Source organism: Schistocerca piceifrons, chromosome 1 (assembly GCF_021461385.2).
Source record: "Schistocerca piceifrons isolate TAMUIC-IGC-003096 chromosome 1, iqSchPice1.1, whole genome shotgun sequence".
NCBI lineage: Eukaryota > Metazoa > Arthropoda > Insecta > Orthoptera > Acrididae > Schistocerca > Schistocerca piceifrons.
This window is the reverse complement of record NC_060138.1, coordinates 445,369,482-445,390,837: the sequence shown is the minus strand read 5'-3', so window position 1 is coordinate 445,390,837 and position 21,356 is coordinate 445,369,482. Positions and strand designations below refer to the sequence as shown.

At 38.2% G+C, this 21,356-nt stretch overlaps 1 protein-coding gene across 5 annotated transcripts in view; it reads left to right on the top strand.

Annotated features, from left to right (window-relative positions):
- LOC124791610 (AP-1 complex subunit gamma-1) overlaps window positions 1-21,356 on the top strand; it is a 177,979-nt gene that overhangs the window by 96,574 nt on the left and 60,049 nt on the right. For 4 of the 5 annotated variants that reach the window (XM_047257877.1, XM_047257875.1, XM_047257872.1 and 1 more), the window contains 2 exons: window positions 15,107-15,124; window positions 20,277-20,372. In XM_047257877.1, the coding sequence (XP_047113833.1) occupies window positions 15,107-15,124; window positions 20,277-20,372 (114 nt within the window). The remainder of the gene's footprint in view (window positions 1-15,106; window positions 15,125-20,276; window positions 20,373-21,356) is intronic. The other variant, XM_047257874.1, reaches the window with a different exon arrangement.

The following is a 21,356-nucleotide window of genomic DNA, read 5'->3' as shown; positions in this document are numbered from 1 at the left end:
TTAGATTATCAGTGCTGTAAGAAAAAGTTTTACCATTCTGTGTCAGGCATAATTAGTAATTGGAAAATATCTGTCAATGCCAAAATCATGATATGCAAATATTATTCAACAGCTTTGACCTATGGCTCAGAATGTTGGACCTGGACAAAGAAATATCAGAGATGAATGCACGTGACAGAAATGCACTTTTTACAAGGGGTTGTGGGAGAGATGACAAGGGGTATGATAAGAACTGAAACAAGACGAAACATGCTTCAGATCAATCCCCCAAAGAAAACTAGTGATAGAAATGAGCTGAAATGGTTTGGCCTTGTTAAGAGAATGGGAAATGAAAGGCCAAAAACTCTATATTGGATAGAATTTGATAAAGACAGATTATAGGACCACGGACAACATGGAGAGACTAGGTGAAGGATAATGTGAATTGAAGAGGACTATAATGGGAGGAAATGCTGAACAATAGACTATGCTACAAAAGAGAACATTGGAAGAGGCTGTGGGAATGATGTGCATAAGCAGAAATGTTTCAAGGAGAAGAAGATAATGGACGCAAATCACAGTCATGAAAAGTAGAACTATGGATTCACAGTTCACAGTTGGTTCGCACAGACAATAGGATGGAAATTTTCAGCCAATGTTGGTTCACAGTTCAGAGGCCTCAAACAACTGTGCAGCAGGAAGGAAACTTGTTGTTGAAGAAGCAGGTGTTTCTAGGTGCTATCAGATGTTTGTAGGCACTATCAAGTGAAGAATAAACTGAAGAACTTCCTTTTTACAAACCACGATTTCAGGGACCAAAGTAAGAAAGGTTTCATTGACTAAAGCAGCAGATTCTCCAGTATGTGTGGAGGAACACAATGAAGGCTTCCTGACTTCTCAAGATATTATCCAAAGGAAGGCACTGGTGATAAAAAGGAATTTTCCAACTGATTGTATTGCACAATTCAGCGTGTATCAGTGCCATATAGTCAATCCAAGAAAACAGTATGACTATTTGCTAGGCCATTTGGGTAACACCAATCAGGCATCTGTTTATTTTGATAGGTCATCAAATGTTACTGTCAACATGAAGGGCATTAAATATTCCTCTAAGAAATGCTGGCACAGAAAAGATCAGACTAACACTAATGTTGGCCCATTTGCAAATGGAAGGAAGCTGCCCCCATATGTGATTCTCCGCAGGAAAACAAAACCAAAAGAGAAACTGCTTGCGGGACTTATCTTTAGATGCAAAGGAAAGGGGTGGATGGCTAAGCTTTATTGTGACTGGCTTCTTCAAGGAGACCATGCTCTCATTGTTGGAGGGGTTAAAAGAAACCTTCAACATCTCATCTGGATTGATGGTTCCTTACTGCCATGAGCAAAATTTCAAATGCATCTGTAATGTAAGGATTCAAAAAATGCTGTATATCCAATGCTGTGGATAGCTCAGAAGATGTAGTACCATATTTTACGGACTATAAGACATTATGGACTATAAGATACACCTTAATTTTTAAGCAGTTTTTTAAAAAATAACATTTTTATCTTTTTTATTGTTAGATTGTAAAAAAAATTCCTTGTTTATAAAACCGAACTGACCTTTAAATCCCTAAAAATTGTAATCTGAATTTTCTTCTTCGTCTTCTTCTTCTTCTTCTTCCTCATCATCATCATCATCATCGTCATCAACACCACCACCACCACCACCATCCTCTTCGTATATAAGATTTTTGCCATCGAGAGTGTTACTAATGCCGCACTTTTTGAAAAAATTAACAATAATGTCTTCTCTCACTCTAGACCATGACTGTTTTATCCACTGACAGACTTGTTTGATTGTAGGTCATTTTCAAGCTCCCTTCAGCATGAATTTATGTTGGTTTTCATCCATTTGTTCCATTTCTCTCTCATTTACACTTTGTTGTTTATTTATCGAGACATTACGAGGTTGCAGTTGTGAAGCAAGTCCTCCTGGAATAAGAGCAAGCTCTGTATTTCTCAGTTTCTGTTTCACATAAGTTTCCAAGTGGCTATTAAACTGATCTAGCTCAAGAAGAGAATGCTTCTTCAATAAAGCACCTTTCCTTCTCTTCCACACTCAGTTAATCAATAATTTCATACAATCCTTGTCCATCCAACCCTTGTCATGTATGTGAGCAACACCTCCTGCCAGTATTTCAGAAGATTTTGCCATTGTTTTGCACCTGAAAATGATGATTGGATTAAGTTTAGTTCCAATCGCACAACATGAAAGGATAACAGTGTAGTGCGAGTTTTAGCACCTTCCATGGCAACAATTGTGTTACTCGGCACATCAAATATCAGAAGAGATTCGCTATTTGGCTTACTTCCGCACTGGTTTTCTTTCGATGTTGAATAAGAAAGTAGTGGAAAGATAATATTTTCTCTTCATACTCTCGTGGCATTTTATGACATATTTTGGTTTTCATTCACGTGCTAAGTCCATGATGCTTAATAAACCTGTAGCACCAACCATCTCCACCCTTAAAGTTTAAGTCCACTGTAGTGCTAGCTTACAACCATGTATTTGAATCATTTTTGCATTAATTCCAGTGCCATTTTAAAGGTGTCCTTGAATCCATTTTGATATGTTGTCTTGTGTTTTGGCCATTTTGCATTCAATCCTCTATTGGCACGTTTAGCGTTTCTCATTTTTTTTCAGTTCATCTAGGCTGCCAATTGTGAATGATTTTTTTTATGTTGGTGGAGGGCTAAAATATAGCTCAGTGGCCCGGTTTCCATGTTCTGCGTACTGGTATGCTATTACTTTAAATAGCATGCATCACATGAATACTTTTTTTTTTTTTTTCCGATCATGAAACTAGCTACTACAGGGTGTATACAACCCGGGACAATCTGGAAAAACCCAGGAATATTTTTGAATTATAGGAATTTTTCATTGTTTTAGTTTTCAGATAAATTTTTCTAATCTTGTCTGGTGAGAACTGATACTCTTACATAGGATTTGACTGTATCACACCACTGCAGAACAATACTGCACGTCAAAGCCTTTAGGACGTAGACTATGCAATTCTTCATAACAACAAACTGCTTCCATTGAGTGTGACGTCACAACTGTTCACATTAGGTTTGTTTGAACAGTTGCCAGCGGGCTCTTGCACATCCACAATTGAGTCATGTATGAGCAGTACCTTCTCCCACTTCTGGCTTCTTGACTTGTGGCTGTTAGCTGTATGAGCAATAGCAACAAGCAACCAGATGCTACCCGGAAAATTTCTTCTGGTGCCGCCGACATGTCAGATTCGCACATGCGCAGAGCAGTCTGAGTTGTAGTGGGGAGGGGGATTAGTTTCCATGTGACCAGTTTGTAGTTTTAGTGATTTTGGTGTTTCCTCTTCGTTTACAGTTCTCACTTCAAATGAAAAGAAAATCGAATTCTGTGACCGGGAGCTATCAGGTAAATTAAAATACATTCACATAATTACCAAAGGCAAAATATGTTTTCAGTTTGTTTTCTGATTTTATTTTAGTTCTACGTTTTTGGCAGTCACACGATGTCTTTTATTAATCTTTTCTGTAGAGGCAATTATTTATTTGGGAATGAAGTGTTTCATTCTCCACCATTGGCTAGTTTCAACTGTTTGCTGAATTTCAAATGCATGTTTTCATCATCTGCCATGTATGCCGTTATGACACAATAAAGGACCAAACTGGTACTCTAAGAAAATTTGCATCTTGAAAACCACTCTGAAAAGCTCAATATCATGTTGTGGCCTACATCTTTGTGAATTTGGACATTATGAATGTGCACTTTAAGCTGAATTAGACATTTTAGTATGATTTACAAAATTCCTATGTTCTCGGAGTATCATCTGATGCCCTGTTTCGTTTATGACATAGTGTAAGGTCTCTTAATGCTATGTAAGATCTCTTAATGCTATATATGTGCTTCCTATGTCATCACGGTTGTGCAGCACAGTAATACCTGTTTTTTGGTGCTCACTAACAACTGCTGAAATGAATTCTAACAGGTTCTGGTAAAATACCATGAATGTTATTTTGGAAAGCATTACTTTCAAAGTAAATTTCATTTTATGCAAGATGAATTATATTATGTGCAAGAATGTCCTTTGAATTTCTTAAATCACAGAGCGTTTGACTCTCATTTAAAACTAAACGCTTTGAAGCCTGGAAACTTAGAAGAAAAGCCCAGAAACTTAGAAGAATCTCAAGCCCAGAACACCAGACATTTACGTCATTATTTACAATATTACAGGCACATTAGCGTAATGTATCTTAAAGATTAACACATGAAAAAAAGACCAATATTATATGTGAAAGATTAGCTTTATATCTGCACTACATATATTAATTTAAACTATTAAGTTTTCCTATTTGTGTGTTCGCACTTCTAAACAGTGATGCTGCTGTTGGCTAAATACATCACGTGTCCTATTCTCTGAAGATCTGCTATCATTGCCTGGTGCGATCACGTGACATGAGCTATGGCTGGCTTACAAAAGCGCATCATAATATTTCATTGCAATGCTTCGGAAACTAACATGCTGTGTTCGGTTGAACTCAGATATGTACTTTCGTAATACGAAAATATCCAGCATAGGTGTTGCTGCACATCGAAGATCTTTCCAAAACATGTAGCTCAAAGGATTTAAAAGTTTTACAGTTCTGAGGGAAAGTTAACTGTCACTTAAAAATGGAAAAAGCGTATTTTCACTCAGGAGAAAGTGTATTTTTAACCAGGAAATCCGAGAAAAATCTGGGAATCTTTTTTCCTTGTCCACACATACACCCTGTACCAGCAAAGATATTGTACTGTTAGTGATAACACAAATCAATTTCAATTAAAGTTCACTGGCTCTGTAAACTGGAGTGACAAATCATAGGCTAGGGGCAAGAGGGAGACAATGTCAGCCAGCTTGTGAATCCCGCAACTCATGTTTATCTCATCGGTGCACTGCTGCTGCCAGTTGAATCCAGTTTTGCCAGATAGAGAGAGGTTTTCTGCTGCATCGAATATATGATCATTTTTAATACTGGTGCAAATTTTAAATCAAACACAGGAAAGTTTGTATTAATTTTTAGTATGAGATGCACCTGAATTTTGGAGGCACTTTTGTGAAGGGAAAAATACATCTTATACTCCATGAAATAAAGTATAAGAGGTCTGTTCAAAAAATTCTTGAACTTTGTCCACAAAATCTTTCTGTGCTTACCTTTTACTTATTGTGCATAGTCTCCTCAGAAATACTTTCCTCCACAGTTGATACACTGCTCACAACGCTATTTCCAGTTCCAGAAGCAGTCTCGGTACACCTCCTGCCGGGTTGCGCAAAGCGTCATCTTAGAATTTTCTTTTATCTCATCTATCACTGCAAATCTTTGTCCCAACAGAGTTTTCAACTTTGGAAATAAAAAAAAGTCCGCAGAGGCCAGGACTGAAGAGTATGGAGCGTGAGGCAGCACAGTGATTTGGTTTTTTGTGCAATTGTCACGCACCAACAGGGATGAATGTGCGGGTGCATTATCGTGATGTGAGACCCATGAATTGTCTCATTACATTTTAAGCTGTTTACATTTTCTTGCAGGCATCACAATATGTTCAAATAGCACAGTCGGTTAAAAGTTCGTACCTGTGACACGAAGTCAAAGTCAAAGAAAACTATCAGCAAGGCTTTGACGTTTGTCCTGACCTGACAGGCGTTTTTTTTTTTTTTTTTGGAGAACCTTTCCCAACCCATTGTGAAGATCGAACCTTGGTCCGAATATCGTAGCCGTAGACCCATGTCTTGTCACCAGTTACAATTCCCTTAAGGAACATCTTGTTCTCATTTGTGCAGTCCAAAAGCTCTTCACAGATTGTGAGGCACACGTCTTTATGGTCTTGACTCATGAGGCATGGGATGAAATTGGAGGCAACACAATGCATTCCAAGATGCTGTGTCATGATTGTCCACATTCTGGTAATCCAACTGAAATGTTACGTTCTTCTGTAGTCTCTCAGTCAGTCAGTCTTTGATTGGCATGCACAATTTCATTGACATACCTGACCTGAGCGTCATCGGTATACATCGAAGGGCATCCTGAACGAGAGTGATCCTTAGCTTCTGTTTGGCCATCTTTCCTTAGCTTCTGTTTGGCCATCTTCAAACCATGTGAACCATTCGTAATACCAAGTACAGCTTAAGCTTAGGCTTCCTGCATCACTTGGTGTGTATCTGTAAAGGTTTCTTGAGTTCCGCACAAAATTTAATGCAAATGCGTCACTCCTCAAAGTCTGCCATCTTGAAGTTAATGAATTGTGTGACACAACATTCTACTCAGTACTGCACTGAACAGTAATTAAAAGATGTACAACAATGAAACTTTGATACATGCACATTAAACATAGGCATATGCAGGGATGACAACCAGATTTCACTCCAAAATTACGAATATTCCGGAATTTTTTGAACAGACCTCATTACAGTATTGCTGGGAAAGATGATGGGGGGCATGATAATGATGGCGATGATGATGATGATGATGATGATGATGATGATGATGGTGATAATTAAAAAATAGTGATACCACAGACTATTGGCTTAGATAGTAAGCAAACAAGGTTGTGAACATGAACTCTCAGTTCACTTCATTTCTCCTTGTATTACCAGAATTTGGACAATCAAATAAATGTCATACCTTTAAAACAAGTACGTGGGGGAGTTGGAAAATAAGTTTCCCCTGTCAACTGTGGTCGGAGTTGTGTGTGAAAGGAAAAAAAGAGAATCAGACGTTAAAGATAAGACATATCTTTATTTTTCTACAAAATTTCCAAGTACATTGAGACATTTGTCGTACCGCTTCATAAGCGTCAAAAAATCTTCCAGGAAAAAATCAGGGTGTTGCATATGGAAGAAGCATTGAACGGCTTGTTTGACGTCAGCATTGCTGCCAAAGCGCCTTCCGATGAGAGTCTTCTTCAAAGCAGGAAACAGATGTAAGTCACTTGGTACAAGATCTGGACTGTAAGGTGGGTGGTGTAGGCGCTGCCAACCAAGAGTTACAATATGGTTTTGCGTTGTCTTCACCATATGTGGTCTCGCATTGTCATGCAACAGCAGAACGCCAGATCTGAGAAGGCCAGACCGCTTTTTCTGAATCACCTCTTTTAATTTCGACAGAGTGGCACGGTACGGCGCAGCATTGATGGTTGCATCCTCCAGAAAGTCCAGCAGCAAAACTCCTTTGGCTTCCCATAAAATGGAGAGTCGCACTTTACCTGCAGGCAGAGTGCTTTTGAACTTCTTTCGGACAGGTGATGATGGATGTTTCCACTCCATTGATGCGGCCTTCGTTTTGGGCGTGTACTAGTGGACCCACGTTTCATCACCCATCACAGTCCGAAACAGAAGGTCATTGCTAGATTCGTGGTAATGCTCAATCTGTTCCAGGCTGAACGCCATGCTTTGTTCCATGTGTGCCTGGGTCAGTTGGTGGAGTACCCATCGTGCTGACACCTTCCTGTATCGAAGAATGTCGTGGATGATTGTGTGAGGTCACTCATGTCTGATTCCAAGTTCTGCCGCTACTCCATCGATGGTGATATGCCGGTTCGCTTTAATCATGTCATCCAACTTCCTGACATTTGCATCTGTAGTGGCCGTGCGCATCCATCCAAGTCCTGCATTTGCTGACATCCATCACTCAACTGCTGGCACCATTGCCGCACCATTTGCCTCGACATCACACCTGACCCATACACCTCAACAAGGCGGTTATGAATTTCTGTGCCTGATACTCCACATGCCCATTCATAGCGCATAACAGCTCTCACTTCCGCCTTTGATCCCAAGTCCAAAACGCACCTTCTCTCCATAGCTCCGGGAAAAGACTGAGCCACTGGCCTCCGCTTTGCACAGGCATTGCAACAGCATCATCTGCGTGATCGCTGTCAACCTCTACCCAATGGTGTATCGGTGTCTTGCATGTGCGCGTTCACCCGCTGTGTCGTCTTTCGCCCATATCACACTACTCTGCCCACAGTTGACAGGGGATACTTATTTCCCAACTCCCCCTCGTAAAATGCCAACTTTTCACAGCAGCTCTTTAGAAACTTTCTATTAATAACCATCTATAATTTTGAGTAGTCACAATTTTTTGTAAATACAAATTTCTCAAGTAGCCTCTTAAAAAGTATGTGTTTGTGTGCACGTGTGCATGTGCATATTTGGTGGGGAGGAGGGGGGCAATTGGGTTTTCGTCTTATATTTATGGTCATCTTTTAAGTCAGGTAAATACTGGAAGATGTCTTCAACTTTTATAGTCCTGTCTTCCTTAGTTGCATGTAATATTACGGTATATTGATAATTTTTACTTATGGACCGTCTGACAGCAACTGAATAAAACACAATTTTAGTGCCATACGCGTTTTGCCTTTATTTTCTGCAGGGCATCATCAGTGGCAGGTTGCATGGACAATTTCTTACATATTACGCTCCTGTTGCATTTTTGGTATTGTTCTTCTTCTTATGAACGCCAATTTGCGTTTTTTTCCACATTCCACAGTACTATGCACTGAACGCAAATTGGCGTTCATAAGAAGAAGAACAGCACCAAAAATGCAACAGGAGCGTAATACGTAAGAAATTGTCCACACAACCTGCCACTGATGATGCCTTGCAGAAAATAAAGGCGAAACGCGTATGGCACTAAAATTGTGTTTTATTCTGTTGCTGTCAGACGGTCCATAAGTAAAAATTATCAATATACCGTAACTGAAAGATGTAGTTAAGAATATTGTAACAAATATAAGGATAGGAAAGACAATCCCCCTAAACTGAAACGATACTGTAATTTCTTTGGCTTTCAGAACTGGGCATATGTCCATCTCCTTAATGTAAAAAATATTTACTAAAATTCGTACCAGAAATGCAGAAACAGCATTATATTTTGATCGGGTTAATCTGGCAGAGAGACAAGATGGCTTTAGAAATAAGTATTACCCAATGAAATACTTGCAAAATGTAAACAAAATGACAGAAGTGAACAAAATGATAGAACAGAACAAAGAGCATGAATTGCCTGTTTTTTGGGACTTAAATAACAAGAGTGCTTTTGACATGACACTGTCTTGCAGATGAAAACTGTGTACTTGATTGGGACTTCAACCTAAATCCTTGCCTTTTGCAGCACTGCAGTCTGGAACCGCAAGACTGCTACGGTCGCAGGTTCGAATCCTGCCTCGGGCATGGATGTTTGTGATGTCCTTAGGTTAGTTAGGTTTAACTAGTTCTAAGTTCTAGGGGACTAATGACCTCAGCAGTTGAATCCCATAGTGCTCAGAGCCATTTGAACCATTTGAACCTTGCCTTTTGCAGATAATACTCGTACTGAATGAGCTGTCCACCTGTGACTCACAGCTTGTCCTTAGGCTTGACTTTCACGAGTGGCTCTTTCTCACTTTAATTCGGAGGTTTTGACAGTTTCAACAAAATGTGCTCTAGTAATCCTTGAGAAACAAGGCAATGTTTCAACTTGAGTTACTGTTCATAAAAATACCTATGTCAATGCTGCAGGTTCCATTACACTTCATTAGGATACTGAGAAATTCAGAATTAGAAGGACAGTTGGGCAAGGATATTATGTTACATCCTTATACTGGAAAAACAAGAAGGAACACATGTAATAGGGATGTAGTTGAACTATCTTCTTGTATGAACGTGTGGTGTCTGTTCTTGTGAACACTCTGAAAGAACAGTCACCCTTGTCCATAAGATCAGACACCATGCGGAATCTGCAGCAGTGATGCATTATACGTAAATTGAATGTGAATGGCAGGAGATAGAGAAGGAAAGGGATTACTAATGTCAGATGCTTAGAGACATTTCATGGAATCAGCGGACACAAGGGGAAATGTGGACCCATCTGGGATTCGAACCTGGGATCTCCTGCTTACTGTGATAACTGGCACACAGGGTTCGCGAACTGCATGGACTATCTTGGTATGCCTCGCAACAGACGACTGACCCATGCTCCCACTGAGCACCACCTACCCACAGTCCCTGTCCATTCCCTCCATGCTTGCTACTCTGAGATTCTTGCAGGAGGTCAGACATACTTATGCATCTGCAATGAAGAGGGTGGATCCGTTGCCCATCCAGGCAAATTATGTCTGTCAGTGTGTCAGTGTATGGTGCCGGCTGTTTCTGACATGTCGAAAAGAAAAGTCACAATGCAGAATCTGCAGCTGTGATACGTTATATGTAAATTGAAGGTAAAGGGGGGGTGGGGGGGAGAAAAGGAAGGAGAAGGGATTAATAATGTCAACTGCATGTCGGACATGTTTGAAAGAACAGACACCAAGCATTCATTTAATTTATTTGGCTAGATGGGCAGTGGATCCACTGTCTTCAGTGCGGATGCTCAAGTACATCCTTCCTCCTGCGGGAATTTCCGAGTAGTGAGCATGGAGGAAATGGACAGGGACTGTGGATAGGTAGTGCTCGTTGGGAGTGTGGGTTGGTCATCAGGTATATCAAGATAGTCTACAGAGTTGCAATTGCTGTGTGTCCAGATGACGCAGTGGTTAATTCACCTGCGTAGTAAACAGGAGAACCCGGGTTTGAATCCCCATCTGGCCCACATTTTCACCCATTTCTGCTGATGCCACGCAATGTCCCAATGCAGCTGACATCAGCAATCCTTTCTCTTTCCTTTCTTTCCTCCTCCCCTCCACCTTCAATTTACATATAATGAACCGTCTTCATTTTGCTGATGATATTGTACTGTTTACCATTAGTACAGATTGACTTCAGCAAAAGATTAATAGAACAAGTTGGAAATTAATCATGCAAATAAATTATAATAAGACAAAAATAATATATAATGAACACATTCATAATAGACTGGAACAAATTAACACTGAAGTGTCAGAACTAATAATAATAGAGTTTCACTCTTACGGGAAGTTGAAGATGATCTCTTGATGAATAGCAAAAGAAACAAACAGAAGAGTAAAAATGGTGTTGAGTGCTTTTGGTAAACTAAATAGGGTTTACAATCAGTGCATATTGGTATTCTTGATTTATGGCAGAGATGCATATTGGGAATGTACTAGGAGAGACAGAAAAATAAGCAAATTGAATAGGGAATAAGCTTGAGTGGAATATTATCAAGTCTAGAGGTGGTCTCATTTATAAACCCATGAGGACGACGATTATGATGATGATGATGATGATGATGATGATGATGATGAAGCATTTCCATTCATTCATGATGTTAAGTATCACAATTCAAGCAAAGTTTGGGCTTTTGTACTTACAGATGTGACGAGGGAATTATTTTGGTTTATAAAAATAGTTTTTTTAATCTTTGCAGTTGCTTCCTTTCTTACATGTAATGCTACTTTTGCATGATCTCATGTTGTTTCCCCATTTTCATGTTTAGATCCAGCATTAGAGGTAATAGAATTCCAAAACTGTCTTATCTTTCTAACTGTTGCTGTAGTTTAATAGACACAGTCATTTCTTGCCATGATTATGTAAACTGCTACACAGTGAATCATTGTGATCTGTATCTGCCTTTATAACTGGTTTTATTTTCTAGCTTATAAATTCAATAACTTTGTTAGAATCATGTATGTCAGTTTTTGTGTGTGGGATATTAAAAATGGACCAATACATCAAAGGGAATCCAGGAAAGTGTTATCTTAAAGAGCTAAGAGAATTCACTTGAACAAATGTGCATGTTCTGTATTCTTGTCCATTTCATGGATCCACATTTAGCACTATCCAATTTAATGTAAAGGGAAAAACAATGAAAGCTCTGCTGTTCTGGCCTCACCAGTCCAGTCCTGACCAATCAACTGTATGTCATCTTCAACCAAAGAATTCATTTTGATGCATTATGGAGAGGTGTGCAGTTAGCACACTGCTCTTCTGACCATTGTTGGCTTTACAGACATTGAAGCGGGTGTTCCAGAAAGATTAATTCGATTTCACAAGACTAAATCTACTACACGAATGAAGATAAAAACTTTGTATAACTTTTAAGTTACATATAGGACTGCAAAGTTTTTATTTTCAAAAATGTTTCAATTTTACAAAGGTATATCTACTACACACATGTCCGTAAGACCAGGGGTACTTTTACAATTGCACTTTGGACCCTTGTTTTCATTTACGTTTCACAAATGTTCAGTTTGTCCTCCACTGGATGTGAGACAAACATCCAGATGATTGTCAGACTTGTCCCACCCTTTTGTGATTGTGTTGTGAAACAAAATTTTTACCTTCCATCTGTACGCCAAGAATAAATCTGCAAAACTTTACACATTATCGTTGTCTATCACCGTTATGAACCGGTAACTCTCTGCTTGTACTACAAGGAGAATTTTGTAGACTGTTTGCAAAGCTCTGTTGAATGCACTCCGCAGCCTCTTGAATAAGCACATGGGAACGACTGGTGGATTTCTCTTTAGATGAACCTGGTGCTGTCGTCAAGTGCTTTGAGGTGTAGGAGCTGCAGTGCCATACTTTCAAAGAAAATCGCACCACAAAGTAATCACTGAGTTTTACCTATTGAAATGGAGAACTCAAAGCATATCATCAACTCAACGCACATTGGGTAATAAACAAGCGAGCCAGCCAGCTGCATTAGGGAGACCCTCGCTAGCAACCAAATGAACTGGAAAGCTACAAGTCGCACCAATATAAACTTTTGGTTTCAATGCTCACATTGAAGTTTTTCACAAGTTCCTGTCTTCGTTCATATTGAAAATGTAGCCTTATGAAACAGGATAAATTGTTTGGAAATATCATGTATTACTGTAAGTGTGCACGCTAGAAGACAGGCTTCATTTTACATCTCATCTAGTAGCTTCTTCGTGACATGCACATGCAGCAGCGTATCCTGGTGATTAAGGAGTCCCATGCAGAACTCAGTTTATAGTTTCCATTTTTATTTACAAAGTGACAGTGAAGTCCAACGTAGAATGTTTTCTTCATTGTCTTGTCACAGAAATGAAATTAATTGGTTATATCTAGGGTTAATTATGGGACTGCTATTTGATATTTTCTCTCCGAAGACCTTTTTTTAATGTGATCATAAGATTTAATGTGTTGAACAATAAAGTGAAGATACCTTATTTGATATGTTGTAAAGTAATTAGGGAGTTGTAACTTACAGATTAAAGCTATATGGGAAATGCAGGGGCCCAGTCACTTGCCATTCATGGACAGTGCAGTTTATAAGCAGCTGCTTGTACACAAGGCTGCCAGATATGTTTCTGTTGTTTTGGAAGGTCTGACAAATTGAAGGTATGACCTAGAAGAGTTCACTTTCCAGGTGATGGGAAGAATTCCGGTTCAGTCACACTCAACTTCCATTTGAGAGGACAGTGATTGAAATTTGCACATAGCAATCAGGATTTAGGTTTTTGTTGTTTATCTAATTCGCTGAAGATAAATATCAGGATAATACATTTGAGAGAGGCATAGTCAGCTTCCTTCCCTATTCTCCCCCAATCTGAAACTGTTAGTCTCCAATGACTTCCTCATCAAGGAGAAGTTGAATCATTATCTTCCTTCCTTCTTACAATTGAGTGGGTAATAATAGATGGTCTACACAAGTGTGTTGTTATTAAAATAAATGCATTATCTCCCTTCCCCCCCCCCCCCAAAAAAAAAAAAAAAAGTTTCCTGAAAAATCTATGTATTTGAATGGGATTAAAGTATTAGGTGGGTATGTTAACTAACAACCATGGTGTGAGTTACAGATCCAGACTTCAGTAGAATATTGGTAGATATGTTATGGCCACATAGCAAATAGAGTAGGTCAACAAAGGGTGTTAAAAGGTTATTTGTAGGCTGCAGTATTCTTGACGGAGTTATTCGAAGGTGATAATGAGAAGATGGTAAATTTAATAACTTCTTGAGAAGATATTTTGAGTGCTTTTCCATTCATTAGAGGGTGAGGGTTTTGATGTTTCATCTGAGGTGTAGGAAATTGGAATTGAGTGATACAAATATAGTTGAGGAATGATGTTGCAGTGAAAATCTGTTGGTGTGGGACTAGATAAATGTTTTTGTTCTCAGTTTCAGAAATAGAACTGCAAAAATGTGTTAAGTGCACAGAAAGGCTTGGTGATCTGTAGAGAAACTTCTCTTTCAACTTTAAAAGATATTTTTCATTGTTAAGGGGTCTTTCATAAAATGCAGGTTGATATGTATTGCAGAAAAGTATGTAAATAAAAAGAGACTGCCTTACTTCCATATCTTCCCACGACAGTGGCCCAAATATTAGCCCTCCCTCTCCTAGGCTCCCTCCCTCCCCCTCATGTGTAGACATGGTGTCCAGGAATGGTTTGTCGCTACATATATTTTTTTTTTTTTTTTTTTTTTTTTTTTTTTTTTTTTTTTTTTTTTTTTTTTTTTTTTTAGGCATCATGTTATATGGTATTGGTTTCTCATTAGAGCTAAATGTGTAGTATCCACAGACCAATAAAATTTTGTTTTACAGCCTCAGAATAGATGTTCCAGCTCTTTTACTATAGGTTGGTTTGCCCTTTTCCTCTAATAGTCATGCTGTAAATGATAATAATAAATGATAGTAACTGACAACAATGTGCAGAAAAACTAGGTTATCATATAAATTTAGAATTTTCTTAATTTTTGGTTTCTACCTTATGCAAACAAGTGTTTTGTCTCAATTTGACATGGAGAAGTTCCTCAGAAATAAATTTGAATTTTTTGGTAATCTCTTGCAGGATATTCCTTAGTACTCTTTTGGGTCTTAAAATCCATCAGCCTTCTGGTCACAAGTTATTGTAAGATATGCTGTTTCATAAACATTCATAAATTATTCTGTGGATACTGCACTAGACTTCCAATGATGGTTACAGTTTTGATTCTTCAGTTAGTAGCCATGAATTTCAACTGTCAGTAACAGAACAAAGTTAATTTTGGTATTAGTGCATGTTTGCTACTAAGTTGAATGTAATTCCTATTTATCAGTTTCTTTCAGTACCGGCCTTTTGTTTGAAAGAATAACCAACTAGATTGTGTTTTATTCCTTGTTTACTTAAGTTGTTTAGTGAGCAGCAGAGAAGCTAATGTGCATTTTCTCTCCTTCTTTTGGTGTTTAGGAGACCAGCCACAGTGAGGTAAAAAGAATGGTTAATTCGTTTTCTTTCTTTACTTGCGGCTTACCACTTACACTGCTGCACGCATTTCACTGCCACTCTGTGAGATGGACTGCTTCATGATGTAGAGGGTTCTGCCATTGTAGAGTTTTGCAGCTTTCATTGATGATATTAATTATATTTGGGATTTCACACTGTAAATAATGTTTTATGAAACCTTCAATTGGCTTACAATACTACACCTTAACAACTGCATTTCTGCAGAAAAAATAACATTTTTATTGTGAAGCACAATAATATATCATTTTAGCTTTGTGTATTTACATGTGAAATAAAACAAGCTCCTGAGAAGGAGCAAATTTCCATTTTCACCAAAAGTTCAGTAGCTTTCTAGCAAGCTGCTCTGAAACAATTAAAATACTGCAGATAACCCATAATAAAGTGAGTGGTAAGAGATTCTCTAAGGGTATAACCTTTATGTTAATTTTAGATTTGTATTCATCATTAGAATCCAGTAGTATCCTGAAAACAGAGATCTGCACTTGATGTGGTTGAAGCTGCATTTGATAAGATTACCCCAATTCTTGGATTATTTTGGTTGCGGAAAGTGTTTGATATTGCATGTGAGTGATACACAAAGTATACTCACATTAGTGTAATTCCATGCTACTTGGATGAGAAGAAAAGTGTTTTATATTTGAGGATAATAAACACTTTTGTTCATGAGCAAATACAAAGGGTCCCTTACTTAAGCAATACAAATATTTTGATATAGTTTAATAAAAAATAATGACTTGTACGCTAGTGAAGTGTCAACTTTTAGATTTTGCATAAGAAATTTTCAGTGGTGCTTATTGTATCAGTTCAGTGCCAAAATCAGACATTATAAAGCACATTCCCAAAGAAAAGTAAGTGTCCAAAATTACAATTACCAACTTCATTTCCAGTGTGTGTGTGTGTGTGTGTGTGTGTGTGTGTGTGTGTGTGTGTGTGTGTGTGTGTGTGTGTTTGTAGAACTCAAGGTATCTGAAATGTTCAGAGTGATGTTATTAGGTTTGCTCTCTATCCTTCAACACCAGACCGTCTGTTTATTGTTCCTTTGAACTCCCAACTGTAATCCAAACTGATAAGGAAAATGTTTCACCTTCTCTGAATCTAAGAAATATGATGTTATTTTCACAAATGTAGTGTGGCTATCCTGTTGCTTAATTATTGTTATGTCAGGCAATTATTTGAAAATAATCCTGGCACAGACCAAGTCACTGTGATTAATGTCAAAAGAGGTGATAACTGTTATGTTTGGCAGACTTCCTGCTTTTGCTGGAAATTCATGCTACATGTGGGGACACATTCTATAGCTTCACATGTGTTTTATCTTTTGTCATAGTCATTATGAGTAATTGAACTAATAGTGTTACAAACAGGGTGTTGACACTTTTGCTCCTCTATTGAACTGTTGAACATTTTGTTGAAGTAAGTAGCACATACTGCCACCCTTCTTACTCCAAGTCTTGACTGAGGTGATTAAATACTAGGGTTTGAAGAATTTGAAAGAGGGAATCAATGTAATATGCAGGGTGTCAGGGAAATTGTGTGTCACTGGGTAGGTGCTAAAAAATTGATAAACATAAACAAAGTCTGTAAAATGAGGGGTTACAGAATGAAAGGAGCAACAAGGTAAAATATGTGATAATGGGAAGTCTAAAGTGGCACACAGTGGTGTGAGAATAATCTGGAAACTAAGAATTTATTCTCTTTTATTGTTGTTAAAGTTTGTGGATGTAACTAGTTTTGTTTCACTCTTTAGTATTATTTGAGAACGTTAACACCCGATAAATGTGGCGCTGATTTGTGAATAATCATATTAGCAGAGTGGGGAAAGTAGCATTATTCATCTCAAGGCATTTGGTAGGATGACACAGTTTAAAGAGCTTCTGCCTGTATAATTTGAATGTAAGTGTTGCTCATAACGTGTATGACCTGAACAGATGCCTAGAATTTCTGAACCTGTCCTGACCTCTTGGAAAAATTGTTAGATTTTGCTCCTTATGTAGATGTGGAGTATTTGATTGGAGGTTTGCTTACACTGTGCAAGGCAGGGTTGATCATATTGCTTCTGTGAAGTTTATTTTTCTGCTGGTACTAGCAGTTGAAAAAAACCAACTCTGCTCAGTAGTAAGACATTTTCCGTTGTTTACTTCAGCTATGTATCAAACATAAATTGGATTCATATAAAATCTATGCAGAATAATTTACATATGTAGTATGCTTTACCAAAAATTAACTAAATTTCTGAAATTCCTGTCATCTACATTTTAACATACAAATAATACCAATTTCCTTTTGTCAGCAGAACTGCAAAGGGCTGCATGTTTTGGATTTTTTATTTTGTTTTATTGCAAAATTGCTATTGTTTGTGTTTCTTTTTAATTCAAGTCCTTCTCAGCACTTGCATGAGTTCACTGTATTGTTTTCACATTGTGCTTGGACTTGGCATGTTTATGCATTCCCCTGCATTATTGTTCATTGGTATTTTGTGTGGTCAAAGAAAATATAGTGCATGATGTGTAGTAGATGTTTGCCTGTTTAATGGATTATTCATCTACTACTTACAAATTTATTAGTGTTGCTAAGTACAGTGTGCATTATGTGAGATGACTGAAAAGCTGTGTATAAAGGACATTCAAGTAGAGGTGGGAAGATTATTTTCAGCAATCTCTCATATTTCAAAAGTACCAGGGTACTTAATGGAATATTTCTGTGATGGAAATGGGTTGTGAATAAGCATTTTCTTTCAGATGGTCCCTTGGTCCAGCACTTAGCATTGCTGGTTACTTTTTGAAGGTACCAGGATTGAATTGTGATGATCTCCTCAGATATTTTTGTGATGGGAAGGTTTGCAGTTGTGGGCACCCAGCCTCATGAGGCCATGTTATGAAAACCTGCTTCTGTAAAATATTCGGAGAAATAGGTACACAAGTCACCAAAGCAGTGTCAGATTGAATGACACACAAGGAGCTAGGAATTACATAATATCAGACTGACTTAGATCTGGACAAGCAGATGATTCAGAACATCTTATGGTACAAAAACATTTTGTTGTGTACTTTTCTGACTACTTGCGTAAAAGAATTTTGGGTTCCATCAGTTAACAGCTGCATGCTTGCCTCTAAGATGCCATTCGTCATTTTGAGCATTATTTGTAGCAGTAGAAACATTAATATTGCTGCAACAGAATGACTAATCATAAAAAATCAAAACAGTGCCAAGAGTTTTCAGTTCATTCCATTGTTTTCTATTTCCTGGTGTGACTTGGATCCCACATACTGTTAACCTGTGCTTAACACTCGTTCTAACAATGAAAGAGATGTGATAGCTGCATTATACACTGCATGGATCAGGTATCTTTATTGTAAGACTTGTAATAACACACTAATGGCAGTGTTTTGAAAGAGTTGCCAGTTTTTTTATATGCTGAAGAACTTAGTTTACATGAGAAAAAGGTTCAAAAATGAAGCACAGAAGCCCCTACTCTTATTAGCAAAACTTAATATGCTGTGAATAAATGAGAGTGTAAAGAAGCAGAAAATTTGAGGTGCTTTTAAATTGAATGGCAATGACAAAATACAAGAAAATATTTTAAAGTTCATAGGATGGAGATGTTCTAATTGTAATAATGAACTAACACTATTGCGCCTAGTAAGATGGAAAACAGGTGGAAAGGAATTTCAAAAAGTACTGGCATTAGGTTATTCTTCTCTTGTTTGCTTAACATGGTTCATTGTCTGTGTGATTTGGTGTTATTGTTTCAGCCACCCTTGTTTTCTATGTCAGCAAATCATGTAGGCTTTAGTTATTGGTAAAACCATGCATTGTAGAGACTAATGAATATGATACTATTAATTAAAATGATTGTATAATTTTTAAGTGAATTTTTTAAACGATATGTCATCCAGCATTCCAGCTTGTCTGCACATATATATGTGTCTCATGATTGTGTTCATAGCACTCTCTAAATTTAAATAATGTGTGGCACAGCCTCTTTGGTAGGGAGCAGCTGAGTTTAAATTGCCAGTCAGCAGCCTGTGGTTATAATTTCTGTCCTTTTTTTCCTTAATTGTTGGTGTAATGCCAGAACTGTTATTTTGGCTGCTAAAGGCTGGCCCTTCCCCTTCCCTTTTCCTCTGGATCCAAATCTATGCTGGTCTCTCCGTCAACAAAACATTATGACATTATACTTTGGAAATGTTATCTGTGATTGTAGAGATTTTTTATTTTTTTTTACGGATGCAATGTGTTATCGTTATAATACTAAAGATAAAGCTGTCTTCAGTGTGACTGTTAGTTTGGACACTGCACTACTTTACTAGGTATAGTCGTATTGGAGGTGAAGTGGCCTTGCCTTCCTCCAAACTTTGAATTTATAGGCCCATTATTGGAGTCTTGACAGTTCAGTGTAGACTCTGAACCACTGACATTTTGCACTTCTGCAATTCATTGCCAGAAGTGGAAGAAGTGACAATTGATAAGTGGCATAAACAATCCCAGGACTAGCCTAGGACCAGACTCTGAACCATTGAATTTAGAGTCTGGCACTTACCAATTATGAGCCACTGAATAACAACCTACGTCATTTTCACCAAGTTTTGTAATTTCTGTTTGCCTTTAGTAATATTTTTTAACTTTGGATCTGACACATTTACTGGTTTTATATTTAGATTTTTTAGATTGTGCTGTTAGTGCATATATCTGTTTGAATTTACTTAACACTGCTCACTGTGGGTATTTATTGTTCTCTGTCTTCAAATACTATGTTTACACGAATTTTTATACCTGTTCCTGATGCCGGGGTTCTCATCCATATATGTGACACAGTTCTCATTGTGGGAATGGTAATAGCTCTATAAAATTATATTAACTGAAAACCATATGTGATATGTGTCTGAAGGACAGATCTGGGGCTCATTTAGAATATTTAGGATTAACGTGGCCGTGCATTGTATTTGACGATTATGTTGGCTGTTTGTGACTTAGACCAACAAATTATTTCTGCTTGTTGTTTCGTTTCCATACAGTGTGTTCACTCAACTTGGTAGAAGCTTTTCAGTTTCTGCACCAAAAAGGTGGTAATTTGTTTAATATCTTTTGGTAATAATGCTATCTCTGATTTCAGATTGTACCAAATTTAGTACGAATTCTGAAGAATTTAATATTGGCTGGTTATTCCCCTGAACATGACGTTTCAGGTGTTAGTGATCCATTTCTGCAGGTAAGTGTACAGTAATTTTTGTGTTTACTGGAAGCAGCTGTTTACTTTTAACTATGACTGTGTTACAGCAAACTATTTCTCCTCTTAGATATTTAACTGTGTCCCATAAAGTATTAAAATGAAGCCGCCGCCCCCCCCCCCCCCCCCAACACACACACACACACACACACACACACACACACACACACACACACACACAGTTTTACAAAATTTTAAAATTAAGTTTTAATCTACTATGTGATTAGTAACCTCATATTCACCCGATGACAGGCTTCATACATAACCATTATATGATGAATAAAGTGAACTTGGAAACTAATAAATGAGACAGACCTAGTGGCGATTACCTACCTTGAAGAGGCAAAATGTGTAGTATGACTAGCAGAAGCACATATCAGTAAAAGGAACGCACTTTGGTAGCTGCCATCCCTTCCACATAACACGTTCCTGTCCCTAAAGTCTCTGCTTCCATGACAAACTTGCCTGCTCCACCACCGAATTCCTCAACACCTACACCAACAGCCTTTCCCAGGCTTCCTTCTCCAACCACTATCACATAGGTCTTATCAGGTTTCCTTCAACAGCTATCACATAGGTTTTATTTACAAACAGAACTCCTGGTCATTATAGTCATCTCACCCTCCTAATAGTACAGTTATCACATCCAAAAAACTTAGAAGCATCCCCTTTGTCACTCAGTACCACCCAGGCCTCAATATACCAAGCCAGGTGGCCCAGAGGTTAGCACACTGGACTCGCATTCGGGAGGATGACGATTCAAACCCATGTCCGTCCATCATGATTCAGGGTTTTCCATGGTTTTCCTAAACCACTTCAGGTAAATACTGGAACAGCTCCTGTGAAAGGGCACCCTTCCCTATCTTCCCCTAATCTGATGGGACCGAGGACCTTGCTGTTTGGTGCCCCCCCCCCCCTCCCCCCCGCCCCCCCCACACACACACACACACACACACACACACACAC